The sequence below is a fragment of the Balaenoptera borealis genome (assembly GCF_965194805.1).
Source record: "Balaenoptera borealis genome assembly, chromosome: 19".
NCBI lineage: Eukaryota > Metazoa > Chordata > Mammalia > Artiodactyla > Balaenopteridae > Balaenoptera > Balaenoptera borealis.
In genome coordinates this window covers 60,633,334-60,645,426 of record NC_138878.1, presented here as the reverse complement: position 1 = coordinate 60,645,426, position 12,093 = coordinate 60,633,334, and the positions used below count along the sequence as shown (strand labels likewise).

The 12,093-nt window shown below is 44.4% G+C and overlaps 1 protein-coding gene across 1 annotated transcript in view; it reads right to left on the bottom strand.

The window, feature by feature from the left end:
• Window positions 1-12,093, bottom strand: part of SAE1 (SUMO1 activating enzyme subunit 1) — a 70,699-nt gene that overhangs the window by 43,398 nt on the left and 15,208 nt on the right. Inside the window, exons 3-5 of the mRNA XM_082370188.1 lie at window positions 8,733-8,906; window positions 6,413-6,555; window positions 5,054-5,153 (exon numbers count right to left, since the gene is read on the bottom strand). Of these exons, the coding sequence (XP_082226314.1) occupies window positions 5,054-5,153; window positions 6,413-6,555; window positions 8,733-8,906 (417 nt within the window). The remainder of the gene's footprint in view (window positions 1-5,053; window positions 5,154-6,412; window positions 6,556-8,732; window positions 8,907-12,093) is intronic.

Genomic DNA, 12,093 nt, shown 5'->3' with positions numbered 1-12,093 from the left:
TTTAAGTTGGATAGTATTTGTTTTACCGTTATGCTCCATAACTTGCATTGATGTCGCGTGATTTTTGTATATTGAATATCTCTCTCTCTCTCTCTCTCTCACACACACACACACATACACACAAGACTAGACTGTGCTGTGATGATGGGAGGGACTCCTTTTCCTCATCCGTAGAGCCAAGAAACTTCTCTCGGGTGAGACAAGGCACCACCAGCACCCACCCCACACTCCACAACTGTCCTACCTGCAAAACCTACTATCAGCAGTCCACCAAATTCTCTGCGATTTGCACCCTGCACCTCCCTGCCTGCTCCCCTCCCCCGAACCAAGTGATTCTCTGACAATTTAGTTTTTTTTTTTTTTTTTTTTAATAAATTTATTTATTTATTTATTTTTGGCTGTGTTGGGTCTTCGTTTCTGTGCGAGGGCTTTCTCCAGTTGCGGCGAGCGGGGGCCTCTCTTCATCGCGGTGCGCGGGCCTCTCACTGTCGTGGCCTCTCCCGTTGCGGAGCACAAGCTCCAGACGCGCAAGCTCAGTAGTTGTGGCTCACGGGCTTAGTTGCTCCGCGGCATGTGGGATCTTCCCAGACCAGGGCTCGAACCCGTGTCCCCTGCATTGGCAGGCAGATTCTTAACAACTGCGCCACCAGGGAAGCCCTGACAATTTAGTTTTGAACCTCTCTGGCATGCAGGTTCTGGTCTAGGCAACCCAATGACTTACTTCTACATATTCCTAGCCAAGAACCTTCTCTTCTTTAAAAGTCTGTTCTCTCAGCTCAGCTCAAATAACCTAAACTATGAGAACTAATGTACTACAACATTAATCCATTTATTTGATCACAAAGAAAGTTAACTGAATAAATCCTTTTTACAATGACAATAATCTCCTCCAGAGTTGGGTCACATTATGATGCTGGAACAGCCACAACTACACTGAACAAACATTTCCTGGGGACTTCCCTGGTGGCGCAGTGGTTAAGAATCCACCTGCCAATGCAGGGGACATGAGTTCGAGCCCTGGTCCGGGAAGATCCCACATGCCGCGGAGCAACTAAGCCCGTGCGCCACAGCTACTGAGCCTGCGCTCTAGAGCCCGCGAGCCACAACTGAGCCTGCGTGCCACAACTACTGAAGCCCACGTGCCTAGAGCCCGTGCTCCGCAACAAGAGAAGCCACTGCAATGAGAAGCCCACGCACCGCAACAAAGAGTAGCCACCGCTCACTGCAACAAGAGGAAACCCATGCGCAGCAATGAAGACCCAAGGCAGCCAAAAATAAGTAGATAAATTTATTAAAAAAAAAATCTCCTGAACACAAGTGTGCGGGGCACCGCACCAGGAACAGAGCAGCGAACAGAACTGCCCAGCCCGTATGGAGCTTCAACTCTAATGAGGGAGACCCTGACAAGTAATCTGAGGTGTAACCAGCGTTACAAATCAACGTGCCACAGAAAAGAGGAGGAACTACACTAGTCAGTCATCAGGAATGCTGCTTTAAGGATGGGGGTGAGAGGAGGATGAGAGAGTTGTCAACAAATTGCTCAGAAAGGGGGAAATCAAAATAATGAATCACTCCTCAACTGTGGAATTTCACAACTAATACATGAAAAAAGGATTACCAGTGCCCAAATTAGTCACCCACTACATCAGAAGCAGTGGTAAAATTAAATCTGTAGTTTCTTAGCATGTCAGAAGCAAATCCTACTTCATGTTTAACCTTTAAAGAGCTATTATGGAGAGTACCCACCACCAGGCATCTATCCACTCCTATCTGGCAGCCCCCTAACAATAAAGAAATACGAGCGGCAGCACGGGAGCACACTGGTGGCTTTTCATCCTCAAAGTTTTCTGGAGTGATCCCAATTTCCACGTATTTCATCCCACCATCCTCACAAAACTTCAAGTTATCCTAGAAACTCCAAGGGGATTCACCTTGTGGGTGGTAAGGTGCGCCTGCGCCCTTCGCCACTGCCTATGCTCTCTCCCCACCTACTCCTTCCTTCTTACACTGCTGGGTGATCTTGGGCAGGTTCCTTAGCTTCTCTTGGCTTTAGTGTCAGCTGTAAACGGAGACAAGAGGGCTAATTTGCTTCCCTGCACCCAATACAGTGGTGCCTTGTCCACAGTAGGCATTTTGCAACTCGCAGATACAGAAAGGGCTCGTTGCTTGGAGTGAGGGAAGCCAGAGTCACTCTGTCTCGACAGCTGTGCTTTTTCTTGACCCTATTTCCTGTGACTGGATGCCGGTCCTGGCTTTGGTGCTTGGCAGACTGTCCTTCACATGCCAACTCTAACAATTCTTCCTCTGGGAAGCCTTTCCGGACACTTCCTCATCACAAAACCACTGCAATCTCCTTTATCTACTGCATACTAGAGCCCACATCAGGTCTATGCCCAAGACCTGTTTCTGACGAAATCTGTCTCATCACTTCTCCTGGGCACCAAAGGAAGCAAACAATCTACTACTGCACCCCTATCTCTGGGCTGGGCATTTTCCCACTGCCGTATTTATCATGATGGCACAGGTGCTAGAAAGGCCCAGCCAGTGTCTTCCTAGACGGTGTGAAAACCACAAGCTCTGTTTTTCCTCTTTGTTTTTTAACGTTTCTAATTTAGGAGCACAATGTGTACCTTGAAGCAAAAGTGGCTTTACAACACTGGGTTGAACCTAAGGAAAAGGGGGAGGGGAAGGGAACCCTAACCAGAAGCCTTTCACAGGAAACGGGAAGTGGTTGCTTCCCCACCCCCATCCTGCACGCTGAGCATAACCCAACTAGTTGAAAGGGCAGAATCTAAATCAAGGGATTTTTGAATTGGAGGGAAACTTCGAAATCGTGGAGCAGTCACTGCCAAAATGGAGTTGGCGTGTTATTGCAAGGTGGCAAAGCCAAGGCCCAGACCCTGCTCAGCCCGGTCCCTTCCACAGCGCTCGCGGTGAGGCCGCACAAAGACAAGGTTTGGAATCCCAGGGATTGTCATCAGGAATGCACTGAATGCCTCCGAACCTTAAGGGCTCAGGGTTGGAATCCAAGCCTGAATTGTCCCAGTGAAACAGCTGACTAACAATGTCAGCTGGGGAATATTTTGATACCTTCAAATTGGGCCCCATGTAGGAAGAGGCCGCACAAAGAGCTGTGTGACTGAAGAGCCCTAGGAATGGTACGCGAAGGCCGCCGAGTGCCTGCCAGGGCTGCCCACATTCTCCTCATAGCTAGCTAAAGTGGCTCCCAAAAGAGGTTTCCAGATCTGCCCCAGTGGGCACCATCAGAATTGACTCCCAGGAAACTTCCAGCTGTGAAGGGCAAACAAAGCTAGGGCTCTCTCCATTTGAATGTGAAAGACCTGCCCCAATCAGAGAAGGCCCTTAAGCCATAAAACCCTTCACACCAAGGCCAAGTGTCACACTTGTAAGCGGGTGTGATTTATAAATTGACAGCACCCACAAAGCTGCTTTTGTACTCCTCCCTTAGTTAACAATTTATCTCCCCCCACCAAACTCACGGAGCTATTCAGATAAAGCTTGACTGGGCCTCAAAAAGAAAGAAAGAAAGGAAGAAAGAAAAAGACCCAAGTTTTGGCCAAAACACCAGTGTTCACTCTGGATAATTATGGTCCTGTGAATAGACACTAAAATTAGGGCTTAATAATTCCTCTGTATTACACTCACAGCATCAAACTATTCCAATACAAACATAAAGAGCAAGAAAAAGAAAATCTCCAACGCAGTCTTGCTGGAAACTCAAAAGAGTTCCACTTTTGTGGTTTTCTGCAGTCTCTTTTGTGGTTTCTGCACTCTTAGAATCCCCCCTTTAGAGCAGTTTTAACTCGAGGCCCTGACCAGCTGTTTTTCTTTCTCAACATTTAGATCTACAAAGCAAAGAGTAAATAAGGGCTTGGCCATGTCTTTCCTCTCGGTTCAACAAAACCAATTCTGGCCACTTCATCTTGTTTTTTTCCCGATCGCATGAATTCCCTTCTCAAATTACAACGCTAGCTACAAAACCATCATCTGTCTACTGATTCCCTTCCCACTCCTCTTTCTATAAAATGAATTTACAGCACCAATCCTAGTAGAGACTAAGCCCCTAACGTAAACTACACTAAAATATATATATATGTGTGTGTATATATATATACACATCTGATAACACTTGTCAACATTGAGACCTTTCTTCTTAAAAGGTTATTTGGTGGGAAAAAACCAAAAACTTTATTTTAAAAAAGCAAAAAAGCAATTAAGCAATTCAAGTTTAAACTGTCTCCCTGCCCACTTAGGACCTTACTAAATTGTCTATCAATCTGAAAAAAAAAAAAAAATTTTGTATAAGAGTGGGGACTTCCCTGGTGGTCCAGGGGTTAAGAATCCGCCTTCCAATGCAGGGGAAGGTGGTTCCATCCCTGGTGGGGAAACTAAGATCCCACATGCTCTGGGGCAACTAAGCCCGCGCGCCTCAACTACTGAGCCTGCGCTCTAGAGCCCACGTGCCACAACTAGAGAGAAGTCCGTGCGCCGCGACAAAAGATCCCGCATGCCACAACTAAGACCTGACTCAGCCAAATAAATAAATTAATAATAAAAAAATAGATGTAGCAATAATAAAAGTGACCTAAGTTAAAAAAAAGAGTCAGGGCCTGTGCTCAAAAACAGTCTTTCTGATGCTGCACCATACACCAGAGGTGCAAATCTGTGGCCCACAGAGCAGGTAAGTCTTGCAGGCATGTCCTCTTTAGTCTCTACAGGGTGGATGGAAACAGCATGCAAAAAGGTTGCCGGTATTAAAAAGTTTGGGACAGAGCATATTAAAAAAAATCTTTCTTTCTCATTCTCTTGAAAAATCACATCTGACATCACTAGGTCCACATTCCCTCACAGCAACAGCCAACTGGCACCAAGCACAGCTGCCCCTTTAAATGGGACAAGCGCTGGCCTAGTCTGTCCAGACTCCTCCCTTCAGGACTACATGCTTGCTTCCCTTGCTGGCAATGGTTATGGCCCGTAGCCTACAAGGCCCCAGGGCTTCTGACCCTTGACACCACCCCTCTCCTCCACATACCTTTTTGACCATGGTTGTTTCAGATGAATCAAGTTTGGCTCTCTTGGAATCAGGTCCATCTTCTACTCCTTGACTAACTTTGGCAACTTTGGTTTTCTCCCTAGAGGGTGACAAGGGGAGGGAATCGAGTTCTACCCTATGAATCATGCCATGAGAACAAAAAGAGCATCAGTGGCTCACTGAATAGGATGGTGGTTAAGAGCAAAAGCTCATACAGATCTGGCTCAAATCCCAGCCCGGCCACTGATTACCTGATGCCTCACTTACCTGCTATGTGGGAATAATAATCCCTGAAGAATTATTAGAAGAGAAATAACAAATTGCTTAGCACACTGCCTAGCACATAGTATACTCTCAATAAACTTTGTAAATGTTCCACCTGAATCACGAAATAAAGAGCTGAACTCAATTCCTCCTCTCTGCCATGGGGAGCTCACATTAAAATAATCTGGCCTTCTTTTCTCTACTGTGACTTCTTTATCCATTTATAAGGTGCCCAAAAAACTAGATTTTCTTAAAGCCATAAAACATTAGAGATACAAGAGATTTTGAACATGTTTGTCCTTCCCCCATCTCGACTTTACAGGCAAGAAACTTGCAGACTGGACAAAGTTCAGTGACTTGCCTAAGAGGCTGAACAAAAGAAAGTAGTTCTTGACTCTTGGTAGGAGGCTTCACCTACCACACAGGGTCTCTCTTTACCTCTCATCGGCAAGGGTGGTGGTCAAAGTTACAGCCCCAAAACCAACTCTTGTAGTTTTACAGTACTGGTATCATCTGCCATCTTTCATCTAGAAGCTACAAGTTCAAAACACCGCAGGTCTCATTACGTGAGAATCACCATGGTCTGTAACCTCAATGTTCAAAATGAGAGGAGGTCTGTTTGTTCCACCAGAGCAGTCTCTAGACCTTGGAGCTTTTCCAAGGTAGACTCTGGCTGAGCGTGCCTACAGAGTTGCCCATCTAACTAGGACTCATTTTACCATCTCTCAACCTGAACACACGCAAGCCCCAGCTGGGGAACAAATGTTTACAATCCGAGCAGGTTGTCCCTGAATAGAAAGTGTGGCTTCACCACCTGAAGTCCAAACTGATCAGATACCCACGTGGTGTGTTTCGATCGCCTTAGAACTGCTTTCCTAATGCTCTAGAGGAGACCATCAATTTGGAAGGCAGGGGCCGCATCTCCTATAATTCTGAGCACACAATCTATATATTTAGTAAGCTGTTAATGAATTGGTTTCCCAAAGTTCTAAGTATTATAGTTAAATACTTTCCTTAAATGGTTCATTTCCTACCAGTAAATAGGACTACATTTTGAAAAGGCTTTATGTTCTCTCCTCCTCTCCCCAGACTTACTCTACAAATTCATGCTCTCCGAGATTGGCAAACGTGTATCCGTGGTAGCCAAAAACATCTCCTGTAAAGAACTTGATGCTATTTTTGTGACAGATCTGGTCAACTTTAACTATGATATCCCTGGAGCAGCAAGTCAGACATACCTGCAGAAAGAAAGAAAGTGGCTGGATGTGAGTTGTGCAGACTGTGAATCACCGCCCTGATGTCTAAATACACCTTAATGAACAGTCTCTCTGGGCATGGATAAAGCCAGTTTCAAACTGGTACAACAGGTTCTTTGGATGCTATGGTTAGAAGACAAAAGAAAAGTTGCAGGTTTCAGTGTGTAGAAAATGTAAATCATGAGACGGTCACTTCACCTTCTGCAACCAAAATGAAACGTGTTTAGCTATTAAGTAAAAGGCACTCGATGAATTTGTTTCCCCTAAACCATGAACATATATAAACCACATTTCACAGTTTTCAGGAAAAGGAAAAGACAGTAATATAACTTAGAGGAAGTTATTTCTAAATCATTAAACCTATTAATATCTGAATAAGCTACGGCAAGAAACAAAACCAGTTTTTAAAATTTACCCAAAGGTCATGTTTAAATACAACGGCATTTTTCCCCCTTCTTTTGACTGATATGTTAAGATAAAGAAAATAAACAAGTCCTGTTGAGATTATTTTTCCACAGTTTTCGATGTGAAACTTTATCTGAATTTAAGGACAAAAGAAAAGGTTACAGCCCAAGTGACCTCCCATTCAGACTTAGACAATGAGACGGTGATTCACTCAGTGGAATTATCAATGTTGCTCTGAGGCCTCTAAGTTGTGTTCCAGTAAGTTGAGGTATTAGACATGGCTAAGTTTTACTGCACAGAACACAGAACACCTTTTCGGGAGAAGCTTTGTGATCAGGGGCAAGAAGACAACTTCTAAATTGCACGTGTTTTCTTCTGAACATAGAAAGTTGGAGAAGGATTTTCATTTGATAAACCTCTTGCTGTTCTCTGGCAGCCTGAATATTGAAATAACGCTCACAGAGCAACGTGTGTCTCTGCTGCCATTCAAAGGATGCAGTCACCCGAGGAAAAGTCAAATCGAAAAGATAAGACAGGTGCAGCTGAACATGCAATCAACTGACCGAATGGAGCCCTGCAGTCAAAACTGAGCGTGAAAACCTATGAAGACCAGTCAAACGTGACTCAAATATGAGGAAGTCACGCCTGCCCTGTGCACATGCGTTATACAAGCAACAGCCCCATGCTTCAGTTCTAACAAAGCTTCTAGTTGCTAGAAGTTCAAAGGACACCTAGAGTAAACCAAATGTGGTTACTACGGATAAAGAAATGAAGAGATGACTTACGTCCAAATGGAAAATGTTCCAATACCTGGACTTACAAAATAGAATAAAAAAAAATTTTTAAGGGACAAAATGCACAGATGATCCATCGTTCCAAGCCCACATTTGAACAGATGCACATATGAAATACAACAGTGTGAAAAACAGAACTACCAGACCCAATTTCTAACCTCTCACGTAATGGGTCCTTCATTTAAAAAACAAGTAGATCATCTGTGACTATTGCACGGTTATCCAACATTTGTTAAGCTTTTCCAGGGTACAGGGAGCCATGTCTGAAAGGTCACAGACACTGAAACAGAATTTAACTTATCCTTTCACCTCTGCAAAGAGTTGGCAGTGAAATCAAATGAGGCTGGATATGCCTCGTTTGGCTTAAGACTACAGTGATTTTGTCTAGTTATCCATGGCAACGTGGTCAAAGTGGCTGTGTGCAAGAAAGAGACAGAGACAGACCAAGATCAGGTGTGCTCTTTTTAAAGACAAAACACAAGCTGTAGTTTGGTATTTCTAACAACAAAAAAAAGACTCTGCTACAGAAATTCACCAACTTGTTAAGTTTTCAGAAGAAAACATTTGCAATAAAATGTAATAGAAGCTCTGTGCAAAAATTCTGGAAGGAAGACAAAACACCAATGATAAAACCTGGTCTTGGGAAAAATATGCCCAAAGAAGAAACCAAAAGGCAGCAACTCACAAGCAGCTAGAGCAGATTCAACAGACTGGATCTGCCTACCAACACACTCAGCATACTAAGGCAATACACTAATAAGGCATATACACTAAGGCAATATAAGACTTCAATCTACTAGGGCAATATATTAAAACTAAAGAATGGAACAGCTTAAAAACTTAATTGGGAAAAAGCTCAGATGTGAGATTCTAATGCTCCAGTGTACCTAGTATACATACAACTAGTGCTTTAATTTGCTGAATTCCTGAAGCAGATTTTACATTCTCTATGAAACTTACAGCATCAAATTGGGTGAAAAATGACTCAGGTTTCTTTTCTATATTCTCAGTGTCCACCTTCACATCCACCATGGGGTTGAGATTCTGTGCGCGCTCCAAAGAGGCTTCGGCCCTGTTTCGGCCAACAGACCCAGTACGGATCAGGAACTGGGCTCCGGGGTCTTCTGGAGATACCTAGGAATAATTTTTTTTTTTTTAATACTTGAATTTGGGGGGAAAAACAAATGAACTTTTCCATTTTAAAGAATAACTAAAATATCTACCATCTAATTGTAGTACTACTGTTCCTATAGGAATCTGCCCAATGCAGACTCCCTATACTCTTTCCTTCTGAGGCTTTAAAACAGACATTTAACTTTTTTTTTTTTTTTAACTGGGCACTGATGGTTAAAGAGCACCCCCTTGTGTTTATAATGAAAATTCACTCTAAACAAAAGAAGTCCATGCTTTCTTAAGTAAATTCTTAACTGCTAACAAAATGACATAATCATCAGTGCTAAGAGTTGACCAAATCCCTACCATGTGCCCAATTCTAAGCAATCAGAGAGAGACATTAAGTAATTTAAAGGATATAGTCCCTGCCTACAAGTGGTTTAAAATCAGACCAACACAAAAATTAGACACAATTAAGAATGTTTGAAACGAACTGTTAAATTCAATTAAAACTCAGAAAGGAGGACAGCTGAGCGGAGGTTGGAGCAGAGGGATAATTCCACTCGTAAGGCTGGACGTCAGCAGAAGAGAGCCTCAAAGACAGACAATATAATCACCTGACAGCCACCAGTAGGATTACAGATTCCACTGTTCAAAATGCATTTCTTCACACATCAGACATCTAATTTAATCATGAATCTCCAGGTATGACCCCGCCACCTTCACCAAGACTGGGTTCAACAGCAGTAATCCTCCTCTCCTGCCAACTATCCACAGTATACACTCTCCCTCACTATCTTTCCTCCAAGCAAATGAGCTGGTCCTCCTCCCGTTCAAGGCCAGCCCTCTAACAGTATGCTTGACCCGACCCGACCCATCCCATCTCGTCCCAGGGATCTCACCACACGCAGAGAGATAGTACATCATAGTGGTTAAAAGCCATGCTCTGGGATAATTCAGGTTGGATTCACAGCTGTGATTTGAATCCTGGCTCAACCACCTAAATGTGTGACCTTGAGTGAGTATGAGGGAATCACATGTAAAATGAGGATGTTACTAAAAGTGATGCACTACTAATCACTCCGCCAGGGGAGTCAGTACTACCTGTGCCCCACTCCTTGGCCTCACAGCTCCCGGCTCTCCTTCTCCCCCGCTGGACATTCCAGTTTCTGTATGGGCCCTCTTAGGTCCAGCTGTTCTCAGGATTCTACCTCGGAATCATTCATCTTTTCACTCTATATAGCTCCATAAACCAACTCCATGCCTCATAGTTTCTACCAAAATCCGCTGTTATTTCTCAAATTGCTCTTACTGGTACAGATTGCTTCCTGATCCATCTTGAGTCTTATATTAAATTGCCCACCAGAAAGTTCCCCCTGGAGATCCCATGGGCCAATCATAATCCGATTCCTATGTTTGTTGTCTCTGTTAACAAACAGAGACATCTCTGACGCATCCAGTCACCAGAGCCAGAAACCTGGCCTTCCTATCCTCTGCATTTCCTTGATAGCAGCCACCAGGTGACGTGGCTAAGCGCACGGCCTCTGCCAGGAGTCGGACTGCCTGGGTCCTGGTGGTACCACTAACCGCTGTGACCTTGGGCGGGCCAATACTTCACTTCCTTTTCCTCCGTTTTCTTATGTGTAAAACAGGAATGATAATCCCTACATCTCAGAGTTATTTTGAGGCCTAAATGAGATACTACAACTACAGCTCCTAGAACAGCGTCCAGCACTTGCAGTAAGTGTCAGCTGTTGTACTTCCTCCTTGCTTTCCCATATAGAATCCTACTGACTATACCACCGAAGCATCTCTCACCTCTCGGTGCTTCTCGCCATCTCTGTCCCCACTGTCATTCCGCAGACCCTTTTCATCTCTCACCTAAACTATTAAAGCAGCCTTCTAAGTAGTCTTCTGCCCCATATCTTGTGCCAACCACAGTCTACACAGTATTAGTGATCTACAGAAAGCCCAAAGCTGAAGTCACCCCTCGCCCATCTGAAACTCTTCAATGACTCCTCACCACCTAGAGAATTAAGTAAGTTTACAGCAGAGCTTACCAGCTGGCCCTTCGTGACTTGGACCTCACCTGCAATCTGCAACGTCCCCGCACCGCGGGCTTCACACTCTAAAAACACCAAACTGTTATATTCAATTTCTACCACGCTGTCTTGTGCTAATGTCCCCTGCCTAAAACACAGGTCCTCAAACCCTGAAAAAACTCTGCTTGTTTTTTAAGACTCAGCTCAGCACTCCAGGAAGTCTCTCTCATGTCCCCATGCCACAACCTGAGTCAGGTAGCCTGCTCTGGTTTCTGGAAAAAAATTGAGGATGGGAAGCAAATCTTGTGCATTTTTCTATCACTAGTACCTAGACTACTTCAGGGTAGGCAGCAGGTGCTCTTGGATGCTTGCTGACATAAACGAAATGAAAAACTCTAAGGGGCAGGAATTATCATCTTCATTTTATAGATGAACAAGCTAAGTCTCTGTGAGGTTAATTCCCTTTCCCAGCTTCAGAAGGTGTGATCTGAGCCCAAGCCTTCACGATTCCAAAGCTTCTGCATAATGCAGCCCCATCTTCCTGGGACGTTCCTAGTCAGGGACAAAAGCACAAGCAAACTACAAAAGGCAGAACCACCAGAGAGTGTTCATGAACTATGAAATTTATGAGATGGGAGTCAGGCTGGGTAAGCTGACTGGAACCAGGTTATATGAAGCCAGTGGTTCTCAACCCTCCCTGACTTTTAGACTCACCTGGAGAACTTTTATTTTTAAATAACTCCCCAAATATTCTAAAGCACAGATGGGATTGAGAACCACTGTGTCAGGCTTTGAAAACCAGTCAGAGGAGTCAGGCCTTACAGCAGAAGGCAAGCAGAAGGCACTATCAGTCTTTAAACTGAAGAGGCAACGGTTGACTCCAGCTCTGGGTGGCATTCGTCCCAGCGCTGAGGCAGTGAGGGAACCACATCACACGCCCTCAGTGTTCTCTCATCCCCACTCTCAGATTACCCAACCAAATGAGGAAGCTACCATCCCATTGTGGTTTCGTTTTTCCACACCAAGGGCCTCCAGGTTTTGGAACTATCCTTCCTTGGGTCTCCACTCTTACCCTCTCTACACAAGGCAAACAAATTCTTCCCCTGGATGGGGTGTTCCTGTCACTAGGGGGCACTGTGGCTGGTGGGCGGGGGGATGTCAAAGCT